Source organism: Ctenopharyngodon idella, chromosome 8 (genome assembly GCF_019924925.1).
Source record: "Ctenopharyngodon idella isolate HZGC_01 chromosome 8, HZGC01, whole genome shotgun sequence".
In the NCBI taxonomy this organism is placed as follows: Eukaryota; Metazoa; Chordata; class Actinopteri; order Cypriniformes; family Xenocyprididae; genus Ctenopharyngodon; species Ctenopharyngodon idella.
The window spans coordinates 24,519,989-24,535,585 of NC_067227.1; the positions used below are offsets into that span (position 1 = coordinate 24,519,989).

At 38.6% G+C, this 15,597-nt stretch overlaps 1 protein-coding gene across 3 annotated transcripts in view; it reads right to left on the bottom strand.

The window, feature by feature from the left end:
* The window catches only part of LOC127517228 (zinc finger protein GLIS1), a 96,048-nt gene that overhangs the window by 42,867 nt on the left and 37,584 nt on the right, over positions 1–15,597 (bottom strand). For all 3 annotated transcript variants that reach the window (XM_051902554.1, XM_051902553.1, XM_051902555.1), the window contains exon 4: positions 13,644–14,862. In XM_051902554.1, coding sequence (XP_051758514.1) covers positions 13,644–14,862 — 1,219 coding nt within the window. The remainder of the gene's footprint in view (positions 1–13,643; positions 14,863–15,597) is intronic.

Consider the following 15,597-nt stretch of genomic DNA (forward strand, 5'->3'; position numbering starts at 1 on the left):
ATCTTACTGACCCCAAACTTTTGAACAGTGACCCATCTACTGGATTCTGTTATTTGATTTAAATTTAACTAAACTGTCAAAATATTTTACACAGAATAATTTTAATTTAGTCTTGTACATTAGCAAAAACATAATTTATATGCACACAGATGCAGACACACATTTATATAATACATATTCAGCAAAAATAGTTGTGTCACGGAAAGAGGGTCATTTACCCCATTACTGATTTTTAATTTTGTGCCATCAAAACTAAATTAGCAAAAGTTTCAATTTATTTTGCTTAAAAATATATTGCATGATGCATCCTGCACATACTAAAGACATCACTAGTAGTAAATGCACACTGTTCTTAAGTGGGCCATCTTCCCTCATTTTACCCTACATATTACAGGCCTAAAGACCTGGCACCATTAAATTAGTGTCAAATTTATTTAATCCGTGTTTTCTTTGTTAAACCGAACACCAAAGAAACCAAACAGCATTCTCGGTTTCTCTGGCCGCACTGTGAAAGCTCTCAAAGCGCTGATGGACACTAGGCACAATCTGTCACTCCAGTAACCGGCCTCTCACTCCCTTCATTCTAAGTATCTCTAATAGCTAATTAGAGAGTATTACACTCGCCCCGGTGCCTTTACAATACCACCGAGCCATCAATTATCTCCCCGTTTCGTGCAACATGAACCAGCACACAGTGAGATGCAATGAAACTCCTCAACATGATATGTGCAGCGTGTTCATGCCTGTGAAGGGGCAAATCCAGCATTTGACACACAGAAGGATCTCAGCGTCCATTAACCGTCAGTCCCCATCTACTCACTGACACCTGCTAGCGTTCGGTTCCCAGCAGCGCTGGCACAACACATGGGGTAACATGACAGATACTTTGACTGCAGTTGCTCAGAATCTTCCTCTTTAACTAGTAATACACGTAGCTTTTAATATGCTGGAGTGTGAGTTTAGCCTTTTACATTCGATTTATTGGGATTACACTTGCTGAACTTTCTAAGTGACATCACGCAAACTCATAATTCTCACATATGAGCTCTTTATTTGAAAAAGTTGGCTGTCAGGGTCATGCCATACTTCTTAAAGTTCAAACGTCGTCCAAACTCTAGGCTAAATACCAAAAAAGGCCACATTTCACAACATCTCTCGTTATATGACATTGTGAGGAACATGTAAACTATAAACTCTCCTGACCGACGGTCTTTCTCTCGCCTTTACTTTCCGCCCTCCACCCTGTTGGCATAATGTTCAGAGTTGACACAGCTGGCTCTGTCTCATGCCCACTCTCTAAGCTACTCTATATCTCCGACATGACAACAAATACACATCCCAGAGTGCCTTGCGCCTGCCAAGTCAAACATCTCTGCGTCAAAGGCTCTGTCAGATTCATGAACAAAACAAAACTATTCAAATGGACAATAGGTCAAGATGGCATGTTAAATTTGTTAAGTTTTGGTTGACAATGTAGAAAGGTCGAGTGACATCTAGCACAGTTGGATTGAGAAGCAGAACATTTACGCCCTCCAGAAATGTGATGAAATTTAACTACAATAGAGAGAGCTTGCATTGTTGTCTTTTGGGAGCCTGAATGTTGCGTTTCCCCTTCAGTATTTTCTTGTTTTGTTATTTTCTCTTCAAAAGTGCAAGTGCAAGGGCAATTTATCAGGTCATATTTCAAAACACATTATTAATAATGATACGTCATACAGTATGACTGCACATTAAATCATGTGGAATCACAGTGGAATATGAGGCACAATGTTTTGCACTAAAAAAATAATATGTAATACTTACAAAGACCAAGTCATTATTAAATGGAAATTTAACAGAGCAACAGTAAGATAAACTATTCTAAATTTGTGAAAAAAGTAAAAAAGAAAAGAAATTAAGAACTTGTATCCAAATTTTATTCAAATACCTCACAGAAAATCAATAACTCAATTGAGAGAGAGAGAAAAAAAGACCCACATAACAAGGTCTCAGTGTCCTGTGATATTCCACAGTAAACGTTTTCATATTTATGGAGTATTTAACTTGAAATTTCTCATCACGTACTTGTTTACCTTAGCAGTAATATGAGTCCAGGTCTGGCTCTCGCTCCCCTCTTGGTATTTGCAAGTGAGACGCTGACGGTATTACAAAGCAGTGGTTTTTTTCGACGCTAATATCCATTTTCCATCTTTGCATTAAATTGTGCATGACCTAATCTAAGTCTTGGCTTTTCTATGCTGAAATATGAATTTGGCTCATCCGTGTCACTTGTTCTGGTTGTATTTAAGCTTTGAAGAGGATATTGAGCCTTCAAGGAGCCATAGAACGTGCTATTTTCTTAATTTTTCACTACTGTGGAAACAATGGCTGGATATTATACAGAGATTTGGAGCGTTTCTTTATGGTCACATTCAAGTCCGTTAAGAAACTGAATCTTTTATAGCTTCACAAACCTGTCATTTTAAATCAAATTTAAGGGGTGAATTAATGAGCCATGGGCTTTGAGGTCATGTAGAATTTATCAGAATGGACCATGAGACCTTTAGTAAAGGAATGAAATCATAGTTTGGAAAAAAAGTTTTTGGCGTTTTGTCACCGAAATGAACAAAACAAGAGTTGTATGTCTGTGCTACTGATCTTTGGGAATCCACATCAATGAGCCGCACACAATAACAGACCGCATGTTATCTAGATGAAAACTCACAGGCACAAATGGAGCAGGAGCCTTAATATGGAAACATTTCTGTTGGAACAGCGACACCAAGGTCATAAGATTGATTCCCAAAGAGTGCATAAACTGATTTAAAAAATGCTATGCAAGTTGCTTTGGATAATACTGTCTGGCAAATTGTACACTATTGATCAAAAGTTTGCGGTCTGTAAGATTTTTTTTTTTTATGTCTTTTGTGCTCACCAAAGCCTCATTTAATCAAAAACACAGTACAAACAGTAATATTGTGAAATATTATTACAATTTAAAATAACTGTTTTCTATTTTAATATATATTATACAATTTAATATATTCCTGTGATGGCAAAGCTGTATTTTCAACATCATTACTGCAGTCTTCAGTGTCACATGATCCTTCAGAAATCATTCTAATATGCTGGTTTGGTGCTCCAGAAATATTTCAAACTATTATCAATGTTGAAAACAGTTGTTCTGCTTAAAATGTTGAAATGAAACCATATTATTTCAGGATTCTTTATTGAATAGAAAGTTCAAAAGAGCAGAATCCTTGCTTAATTTCTTTCAAAAAATTATACTGACCTTAAACTTTTGAACGACAGAGTAGATGTGAAATGTAATTATTTAGCCTCAGAGCAAACAAAATACTTCACAATGTGACTATTTCCTATTTTAAATTTTATATGACAATTACCTCTGAAGTGGAAACATTTTTCCACACTTTCATGGGCACATGCAGGAAAAAATATTAACATTATTAAAAAGTGAAAATAAATGATCTTGGGAAAATGTGAAAAAGTTAAATTAGTCATTGAATTAGAAACATTTGGAGAATGCACTTTGCTATAATAAAGAACTATGTTAACAAGTCAAAGTGTAATTCTGGTAATATTAAGTAATATTGGCTGAAAGAATAGGGTTAAAGGATTAGTTCACTTTTTAAATGAAAATTAGCCCAAGCTTTACTCACCCTCAAGCCATCCTAGGTGTATATGACTTTCTTCTTTCTGATGAACACAATCGAAGATATCTGAGCTTTATAATGGCAGTGAACAGGGGTAATGAGTATGAGCTGAAGAAAGTGCATCCATCCACATCTATCCATCATAAACGTGTACTCCACACGGCTCTGGGGGGTTAATAAAGGCCTTCTGAAGCGAAGCGATGCGTTTGTGTAAAAAAAAAAAATCAATATTTAATAAGTTATTAAGTAAAATATCTAGCTTCTGCCAGACCGACTTCCGTATTCAAGTTACGAAGAAAGTGTTGGCGTCACGTCAGTTACACTTTTTCCGTAAGTTTAATAGGGAAGGCGTAGGACATAGTGTAAGATTTTTGAACTGTGAGAGTTTTACACTTTCTTCGTATGTTGAATACGGAAGGCGGTCTGGCGGAAGCTAGAAATTTTACTTCATAACTTGTTAAATATGGATATTTTTTTTACACAAACCAATGGCTTCGCTTCAGAAGGCCTTTATTAACCCCCCGGAGCCGTGTGGAGTACGTTTATGATGGATAGATGTAGATGGATGCACTTTCTTCAGCTCATACTCGTGACCCCAGTTCACTGCCATTATAAAGCTTGGATGCGTCAGGATATTTATTAATATATCTCCGATTGTGTTTATCAGAAAGAAGAAAGTCATATACACATAGGATGGCTTGAGGGTGAGTAAAGCTTGGGCTAGAAAGTGAACTAATCCTTTAAAGTTCATGTTTGTAGGAAGTGTAGAAGTTACTGTTATTATCAATAATTGTTATTATCATATTTGGTATATGGAGCCATACCTCCATATACCAAAAGTAGAAATGAATGTAGGAACTTGACAATATAAACAGACAAGCGCTTTGAGAAAGCGTGGACAGCTCTTCTGGCGGGGTATGAATAGTTTCATGGGAAGAGCTCTAATTGGACTGTTGAATCCAGCTGTGAGTCAGCAGTAAAGCGCACCACGTCCTGCCAGATCTCTATATAACACCCCACTTGAAATGTGGAACCGAAACAGCGTCTTTCCAGCGCACCACATTCTTACTGCATACCCACACCCATAATGGTCGCAGTGGCGAGGGGTTTTATGGAAAGGGCTTTTGGTGAAGTTGTTGCTCTGGTTACATCTATGTGAGTGACAGCAGATGACAAATTAGACAGAACGCTGTCACAGCCCATAAGTTTGTAAGAGAGAAGCTGTCACAAGCCTCCCACACTTAGTTTTGGGCTCTGTTCAGACCGCAGATGGGACGTGGTTTCGGACTAGAGGGGCACCATAAAGCCTCTAGTTATGTGGCTGTTTATTAACTGGGTTGGTTTGGTTTTGAGAGATACTTGGGATCCTAACATGTCTCTCAGTTCTGCTAAGTCCCATGGCCCATCTGTATCTCAACAAACCCATTCTAAGAACACTGGGATATTCAGTCTTAACTCAAAACCGTCCATGCTCTGTTTACATGATGGGGTTTATGGCGAATGTTTGCGGAAAGGCTGGGTGTGATGTAAATAGCACCCTGACTACTGTTATTTATTCTAAGGAGTGTTTGGCAGATGGCACCTGGCATCAGCTCCATGTCAACATGCTCTCTATAGTGACAATGAGGAAGGTACTCTAAATTAAACACATTTATGACTGGCCCTGTGTACATTTAGGCCATAGAGGGCCCGCACTGAGACATTAAATCACCATTATTCAAATTTATTACCACATTTCTAATGTGTAAGTAATGAAATAAAAGCACTATAAAACATTTTTAGCACTTACATTTCATGAAAAATTAATAAAACCTATGTATTACCCTACTTGTGACCAAAATGTTAGAGAAAAATGTCCTTTTTTATTAAAGGAATATTCTAGGTTTAATATAAGTTAATATAAGTTTTTTTCAAAAATGTTAAAATACTAACTGTTAACATTATTTTTAGTGTAGAAAGATACAACTAAAGTACAATTTACAACTTTTTCACCATGATAATATTATGCCTACAACAACTGTAAAAATCATGAGAACCATTTTACAGCTCAAAAAATGCACTAAAAGAAATCATGTAAAATTATAAGCTTCACATGTGTGACCCTGGACCACAAAACCAGTCATAAGTAGCACGGGTATATTTGTAGCAATAGCCAACAATACATTGTATGGGTCAAAATTATCGATTTTTCTTTTATGCCAAAAATCATTAGGATATTAAGTAAAGGTCATGTTCCATGAAGATATTTTTTAAATTTCCTACCGTATATATATCAAATATTTATTTTTGTGAGTGGATATGCTTTGTTAAGGACTTCATTTAAACGACTTTAAAGCCGTTTTTCTCAATATTTTGATCTTTTTGCAACCTCAGATTCCAGATTTCCAAATAGTTGTATCTCAGCCAAATATTGTCCTAACAAATCATACACCAATGGAAAGCTTATTTATTCAGCTTTCAGATGATGTGTAAATCTCAATTTCAAAAAATTGACCCTTATGACCCTTATGTTTTGTGGTCCAGGGTCACATATGTGAACGGCCCCTTATACAGTTCTGGAAGAGTACAGGATCTCTGGATCAAAACACAGGTGAAGAAAAAGCCGAAACAAGCGATAGAAGCATTGCTTATGCGCATGTAAAATAAACAAACATCAAACATTAAACAGCATATAAAATCAAAACTGCCTAACGTTACAAAATGAAATGTTGAACCCAGGAAGAGGTATAGGACTGTGCAAGCTTTGGGGGTGTTGATGGACATGATCTACTCCATCTATGTTTTGATCATCATTCTGAATCCGATCCGGACATAGTCTTTGACAAAAACAAGATTTTCTCAGCTTTTTGCTCAAAATGTTGCTTTTTTTAATAAAACCTACCCACCTTCAAGTGTTAATATTCTGGGGGCCATGAAAGTTTTGTGAAAATGATAAAATAAAAAAAATGCTGGTGCTGGTTGGCAACTTAAAAAAAATAAAAAAAATAAAAAACACTGGGAGGGGAAAAAGTTAAAAGATAAAATAAGCTCAAATGTGCAGGAACATTACTACTGAGTGCCAAATATCTGTCTTTAACTAGCAACACTTCACTTTACAACAGCTTGATATTTTCTTGGCACACTGTCCACCAGATTTTTTTAATGTCACCTGGCTGGATCATGTTAAATCAACTGATTTTACACACGTTTGTGCTGCAATGCTAATAAACAATTACAGAAAATACAGACAGAGGTTATATGGGGCTAATAAAAATACTGAAATCGAATAATAAAAGCAATATGGCGCTAATATAAGTTAAAAGTACTATAGGGAAAATAGGACAATAGTAATAAAAAAAACTTGAGTGTTTCCACAACTTTGTGCAGTAAATAAACCAAAAAAAGGGCAATAAATGTTCTCATATCTTACAAAGCTAGAATCAGGGAATAGTAAATTAAAGTTCAGTCAACAATCCACCTTTTTATGGAGATATTCCCGGGAGTAATTCTGACAAGGAGTACCTCCAAATATTAACTTAATGGAGATCATTTCAAATTACCTTTCACAACTCTACTGGAAAGTCCATTATAAGATGACTAAAGAAAGACAAGTCTTTTACTCCATAGTTAGGATGATGGGACTAAATTAAGCCTATTCACCTGTGTAGAAAGCCATACATGTATGTAGCATAGGGACTGTGTCTAGCAGGGTCTAGCACTCAAAAAGCCTGAGGAAATTTTGGCCATTAGCTGTATTTGGTCCCCTCAGTGTATTAGTAGACGATACGCCCCACTTGCAGGGTTAAACTGATTAAGCACTTGGATTCGGGACAGATATGACACAATGCAAAAATAATGTGGCCATCAGTGTCTGTCTCACATTACAGGTATATAATTAAATGTCGGGAAATTACTTACTCAAAATATAGCATTCCAGACAAATGTAATTAGCACAAAACATGTATGGATATTTCACTCTTTGATAGCTGGTTATGCACATTTAAAGCCCTACAGCCATGAAGTGAATGCGTCCCATAATGCCAGCTTAAAAAAAGTTTATTTAGCAGGAAAAAAAAGCTACCAGATATTTGACAACGATTATGGGTTAAGTAGCTATTAAGAATGTTTAAGTGGCAGAATGTAAGACAGGAAGAGAGAGAAGAGGAGTAGCGACTGGATTGCATTACTATACAGAATGACTGGAAACCTTTTACGGCTTGACAAGAACTTGGCCTGGCGTATTTGACAAGGAAAACAAGCACGATCCATCAATTCCCAGGCCTTTCATTCCATTGCCAAAACATCAGTCTCCTGACAAATCTCAGACATTTTATGCCAGCAGTTTCATCATGCTAATATATGTATCACATATGGTCTCCGTTGCTTAGCTGTTAGCATGACAAAAAGACAATCGAGTCTCAGATTGGATCTGACAGCAAGCAAAAAAAAGAGCTGGATTTGTTGATCTTGAAATTAAAGATATAATTCAACCGTAACTTTCATGTGATGAAACATTAGCGAGTTGAAGGTTGCAAATTGTGAGCCGTAATTGCAAAAACGATTCTGACCACGTGCATTCTTCTGCCGTACCATCTGGAAACTTGGATTCAAGTGAAATTTATGACATTTCTGAAAACTCATATGAACAATGATTGTACTGGAATCATTCAATCCACCTTCCCATTAAATATCCCAAAAAGCATAACCTCCTCGAGCCACTGTTTAAATCCCATTCGCCTAGAATGCAAAGCTTTGGCAAATGAAGTGGAAACAGATAGGAAACAGTCCTCGAGTCCTGCTGATTCAGTGCAGGTAACTGTCGCTACCTGCTAGCAGAATGGAGCTTAGAGAGTTGGCAGTTGCTAAGTTAAATAGACAGGGCAGAAATGTCAGCAGCTTATTCTAGTACATCCACATTAGTATCAACGCCACTTGCTGCCTTTGCTGGGGCAGAATCCAGACAGCTCGGGTTTCGCCGTGCATTCAGAGGAAAAAGTCAGCTCATGCACAGGCCATGCGTTTTAATTAGCTAATGGCGTGACTCGTTTCATCTCCAGCATCTGTGTTGATTGCTCACAAAAGCCTCCATTTACTCCAAAACACGCAATTTTGGCAAAGGTCTGGGCCGTCTGCTGCTGGAGAATTTTGAGCACCCATCCAAAAATCAGTCTAATAAATCTTTATATATACGTTTGCCGGTTTCACACTAGCAAAGACGGGGGAAAAGGAAATTCCATGATCTATGTTTTTTTTCCAGCAGGTTGTTTGAGCCAATTTTCCTTCAAGCAAAGGACTGTATGGTCAAACTTTGAAACGAATGCGTCGAAAGGGTGGCTCCACAATTATTTTGATGAGGTAACAAAAAGGAGTGGTTTAGGAAGTAAATCCTAATATCTGTTAACATTACCAAATGTCATTTAAAAATAAATACATATATTTTTGTGAGCCAAATGTTCAATGACCAACTGTCTGGTGATGGTGACAACGACAGAGATGAGAAATGCAAGCAAATGGGTGTGTATTGCTCAGAAACATAGTCACAAATACAAAATTAATTGCAAAAACCTGCAACCCTACCTATGTGACCTGAATATTTCACAACTGAAAAACATTAAAACAGGGGTTGGCAACCTCAGAGGTAATAATGGGCAAACTATCAATAAGAGTAAAGTAATAATTGAATTATATTTTTAAATAATTATTAATAATTTATTATTATTATTATTACAAATATAATTAAAAAACATATTTTCTGAATACGGCAAAAAGTTTTCCAACCCCTGATTAAACAAAAAAAAAATTGGTGAGGAAAATGTTTGATTTAATATTTTAAACTCTACATGAAAAGACATGAGAAGACCACTTTAAAAAAAAACAGACGACAAAAAAATGCAAGAAAGAAATGACTGAACAAACAATCTGGTTCCAAAATACACTGACATATTTGCATCAGACATACAGTATGTCTGAATGAATGTCACCATAGATGACGCAGGAAAAGCCAAAGTAGTAAAATCTAAAATGTCAGAGGAATTAATACAGTGTTATTATGACTATGAGAACTCAGTGACCGTTTAGTACAGTAGTAAACACTAACCACATAAAAATACAGAACAGAGCACAGCCCATTTACTAAACCTGTCACAGCAGGCACAAACTGCAGAAAATGGCAAGAAAACCTCATGTCGAATGCAAGCACGCTAAACCAAAGCCAATATATTAATGTAATAGGATTAATCCAATACATTCAAGAGGAAATTCAATAAAGAAACAATCCGCAATGTTCAACGATGTAGCATGGATCTGCTCATCAAACATGATCAACTGGATAAGCAACATGAGTATTATCAGCAGATACGCTTTGATGAACATTTACATGAATTTCATGAGCTGGGATAGGTGATCTGAAATACAAAGTTGAATCCAGTACAGCGCTGACGTATAAGAGCCCTGGGACAGTGTCGGGGCAGTAGTCGCTGGATAAATTTTTAATATTAATGCAGACAAGGAGGGCAAAAAACCAATAAACTAAAACAACACTTGAATTAGGCATGAAACACAACAGGATATTGCAGTGAGATTATGTTGTTTCCTTTTAGATGCCTTCTCCTCTGCTGTCCGACTACCACAAAACAGCCCGCGGTGCTTTTTAATTGGAGAGGGTGAACCGAAATGAGCCTCTCAAACTCCGCAGAGCGGTTTTAAGAGGTCTGCCGTGCTCAGTGCTTGCAGATGTAGCTGCGTTTTTACGTGCCGGGGCATAAAACCGCGTCCAGGTATGGACGGTGACAAAGCAGAGAGTCAGAACCCCGTCCTATGTTTGTGATAATGACTTTTTCCTGCCAAGGCGCTGCATGATACAAATCAAATGCAGCACAGCTGGGAGAGAAGACAAAGCAAGGGAGAGAAGGAGAAAGAGAAAGAGAGAGAGAGAGAGGAATGAAGGAGTGTTGTGTTTGGATGCAGGGAAATCGTGCCTCGTGCGCTCTCTGAGGAATCTGTAGTTGGAAAGATAATAAAGGGATTAGCTGGGTTTTCTGAAGCATTTGCTTCTAAATCAAAATGTCTCATCGGTTTCCTCTGCACAAATAGTTAGAATACCAAAATGTCTTTGTATATTGCACAAGGGCCACAAATGCAACATGTTTCAGACAAAAGCTGCTTCCTGCGGAGGTCACAGGAAGGCATCGATTCGGAGGAAAAAATGAGAATGTATCAGAATCTGAGCAGGGTCAACTAGGCAATATGTGTAAATAAATAAATCCATTTTTATTTCTCTAGTGTTTACAAGGTACTGAATGAATCAAGATGAGTTTTCATTCAGAACCACTCTGTTTGTGTGAGTCTAATTTAAAATCTTATAAAAATGGCAAAATCACATTATATAATTTAGCATTAGTATAAATTCATTTTTAAATAAAAAAACAATCAAAACTGTGCAAAATAGACTCACCCAGTATAATAAATCCTCACAAACTCAAACACATAACATAACATGTTAACATGTTAAAACATTAATTTAAATAGGTCAGTAATTAAAATTTGACAGCCCTAAGTTGCAATTTCTGTTTTATAGGCAGTGGTGGGTAAGTAATAAAAAAATTAATTACTAGCTACTAATTACATCTTCAACCGTGTAGTTACAGTGTAATTACCGTGTAATTACTGTACTACTGTACTAATTACTCCCTTTAAAAAGTATTGTATTACTTATTGCTAATTACTTTCTAAATCCCATATTAACCTCGACCAGTTGAACAATATAGAAAAGGATAGACATGAAACTGCTCTTTTAATTATTTTAAATAAATTATTTAAAATTGCATAAATTATTCTTGAACTGACCAAAGCATTTAAAAGGAGAAGGTTACATTAAAAACATACATTTTAACATTAGACATTAAATTTTGATGTTAAATCCACTATTGTTTTACATGGAATTGTTCTACAATCTATACAGGATTTAATGCAATTACATCAGAAGTATCGGTAAAGAAATTACAGAAAAAGTAATCCCTTACTTTACTTTCTCTAAGTGAAAAGTAATTAATTACTTAGTAATGCATTACCCCCAACACTGTTTATAGGTTTAACAAAACAAAATCAAAATCTTTCCAAGGACCTGAAATCTTCTTAATTACCACCCGTGCTATACGTACTGCGGGTTGGGAATAACTCAATAAACGTTGACGTTTTACTTAAATTTTTCTTTTTTCCTAATGCGATTCTAGCACAGGCCACCGGACTGCCTTAAAATAGAGACTAAACTTTGACAGAGTTGACTCAGGGAGAGGCCCTCACTACATCCAGAAACAATGTCCAGCCATTTTAAAACAATACATGGGTTTGTTCCTATCTCAGCATCTGCTTAGTATCGATCTAAATAAAATGAGTGTTTGTTTGTGCTGACAGGCTGTGACACCGAGGCTGGTCTTGCCACATACTCCGGGCAGAGTTTTGAGAGTAAGAACAGAACCCCTACAGCACTATTGTACAAGTATGAGCAAGTCAGAAAAAGTGAGATTAGATTATGAACAACAAAACAATAATGCATATACAACAGCAAATGCAACAAGTCACAAAAATGATTTCCAGAACTACCACTTTCATGCCGCAGAGTGCGCAGCAATGCTGAAAATGTAGTTGCACGTTTTAGAAGGAATTTACATGATCTAATTACATCTGTCAGTCCAGCTGCTGTGAGCTCAGAGTAAACCAACATCCTCTGGAGAATAAACAAAACTTGTCATTAATAACCTCAACGGAACTACTTAATGCTAGCTAATATAAATGTTGCCCTTGTAACATACTCCACATATTGGTGTACAGCTGTCTCCTATTGACACGGCTAAACAGAAAATTTTGATACAAAAAGGTATCCTGGGATTTAGAGAAATAGGCCGACTTTAAAGTATCTGTAAAATAAAAGCCATTTTGGACAGTCTTGTATATGAAACAGAATATATCTGACAAGAAATCCAAGATTCTCCGATTGAGCAATAGAGGGGAATTTCGCTGGTCATCTCTGCGGCTCCGTTCTTACAGACTACTACATTTTTCCAAGTGTTTAGTTTGGATAAAGAGCCAATTTGCTTAATACTTGTGGGATGGCTAAATGTTTAAACCTCCTATTTAAAGGGATCAAGTGCACGCATTATTTGGTTATGTTAAACAGATGTGTAGGTTTTTTTTTAAGATCTCAATCATTTAAAAAAAAGAAAAGACAGAGAGAAAGAGAGAGAGAGATCTTAAGAAAACAAACAGAGTTTCACGCTACACAAATTGTGGACTAATTGTGTATTTGGACTTGCGCATTGGTGGAGCTGGAGCCATTTTTCCACTTGAGCTGAGAATGTTAGAAAAGGCACTTTGACATTGATTAGTGTGTTGACTTGTGGAATTTGAGAGTTTTACCTGGATGTCTTGGGTTTCACCACAACACTATTTTTACAGCTAGACTACAGGTCCAATTAAATACCCAAACCCGTCAGTGGAAAAGTTAGCTGCGCTTTCAGTTGAAATCATAATTTCTCATGCCATGTGATATGGTTGTGAAAAAAAATGCTGAGGAAAATAGGCATAGGTGGTCCATTGAAAGCTGTTACAAAAAATGAAGCTTGGAAAGAACTTCCAAATCTATTTCTCGCATAAAACTGACATAAAAATGGATTTGTGAAAACACTTTTGTGGGGCCTTTAGAAAGAGATTTGATTTAATAAAGCTTAATGAAAGAATTATTTGTCCTCTGCTGATAATACATACTTAAAAACTGATTTTAAAACTGACCTTCTTAATTAAAAATAATTATACCGGCATTCGGTTTCACGAACTTTCCACTCAAATTAAAGTCAACGAGGATTCCAACTAAAACAATTCAGTCCAAAATACTGCCTATGCCTTTTCAAGGCCATTTTAGCTGCCAGTTATAATCACGACGCTATGAATTTCATTATGGGGAACTGCTGAAAATTGTGCACTTTTGACAGCCAGTTAAAAACTGTGGACACTCACCATGCATTTGTTAGGTTTCTCTCCAGAGTGAACTCTCATGTGGATGAGCAACTTGTATCGGGCGTTGAAGGGTTTGTAGCGACGGACACATCCGGCCCAAAAGCAGGTGAAGTCCTCGCCCTTTCGCTGGTCGATGTGGACCTTCTCGATATGCCTAACCAGTTCCTCCTGCTGCTCGTACGCCGCACTGCAGTCAATCCAGCGGCATACCTGCTTATCGCTAAATACGTCCTCCCTGTCGCTCACCTGCTGTTCGACCAGGCCTGTGGGTTTGGGCTGTGCCAGCAGGCCTGAGGGTGGAGACTGTTGCTGGCTCTGAAGATGCAGTAGAGCTCCTGGGCCGGAGCCCATGTACTGGTGCAGGTGGTAGGGAGGGGGCATGGGTGGCCGTGGGGGGCCTGTTTGGTGGTGGTGGTGGTGGTGGTGATGGTGGGAATGCCCAATGCAGTGGCTTCCACGGCTCGTCAGATGGTGATAGTGATGCTGAAAGAGCTCCTCCTCACTTGGAGAGAAATCATCCACCGGTTCCTGTTTCAGCGTCGCCGTACAGCTGTCCAGCAGAGCACCGGGCTGTATGAGAAGTCCAAGCCCGTTGCCGTTAACCACGCCGGGCCCCGGCTGCATGGAGGCTACGTCCTCACAATGCTCCACTGATGACACTGAGGAGGATGACGACGAGGAGGACAGGGGTAGGAGGCAGGACGAGGTGGAAGGTGATGGCAGCTGAGGGCTGGGTGCGGGGAGAGGCTTGTGGGAGAACGTGGTGGCGGTAGGCGACGACGAATTGGTGCGCAGGCCGTTAACGCAGGACATCTGGGAGGAGCAGATGTTGGCGGCAATATCGATTCCCTCTGAGGCTGACTGGGAGGCCACCAAGAGGCAGCGTCTCTTCAGTCCGCTCGCGTTCGGCCTTGCTGAGTGACGCGAGCTCGGGGACAAAGCCAGTGGGGAGGAGCCATCTTCATTATTAAATGGATACACAGTCACCGCCATTGCTGACAACGACAGAACAGTTGCTAAGTTACTGTCATCGCCGCCATCACTGCTGTTCGGACGGTCCAATTCCCTGCGACCTGCTCCCATCCCTCCTGAAAAGTCGCTGAGGGCAGATCCCAGCTTGTAGCCCTCCTGTTTGATGGGGTACGATGGCAAAGCATGACACCCATTGACGCCACCGGACAGAGACGACGAGCTGAGATCCGTCTGAAAGCCAGCAGACCTGCGGGAGAATGAAACACACCCAGAGGAATATGAGGAGCGTTTAGGCAGAACGGAGCAGGAAGAATATGCACACTATTAGCGGCCCGGCTTGTTGAAAGATAAAGGCCAGGGTTTCTCAAAGTGCTGCCAACTCTGCACTGTCAGACACCACGGAAACAGACAAGCTCTGTGCTCCGGTCCTGGCAAGCCTGTACTCTCAAACATCTCTGTTAACACTGACAATGTTTGACCAAAAGCGGTGTGATTGGAGATTCATTTTGCAAACTCTTACAGATTCTTATTAGGTTATAATGTTTGGTTTGTGCTGATCAGAAGCTACTTTTTATGTTCCCCTCTGTCACATTTGATGGGTTTCCACTGCGGTGTACTTTAAACGCCGGTTAGATCCACCACAAATGCTCCCGAGCAATTCCATGAATAAATGAAGCAGGAAATTTGGCCTGAACTATAGTTATGAATGGGTATTTAAAAATAAGAAAAGAGAGAGATGAATACAGGCAGGCTGTCATGCTCAGCGTATGACAGGCTTTGATGACACAATAGGGGTTAACTGAAGCCTACATGTGGGCTAAACCGAAGTCACCTGGTTTTGGAGGTATAATAGTGGGCCTCTAAATGCTCTGTGTTTACAATACTCCCCATTATAGTGGGAATCTTTGCCCCCCTTGAATGGGGGTCAAATTTCCCAGTGCGTCGCTGTGATCTTCCACATAATAATTCCTGTCAGTTTGCT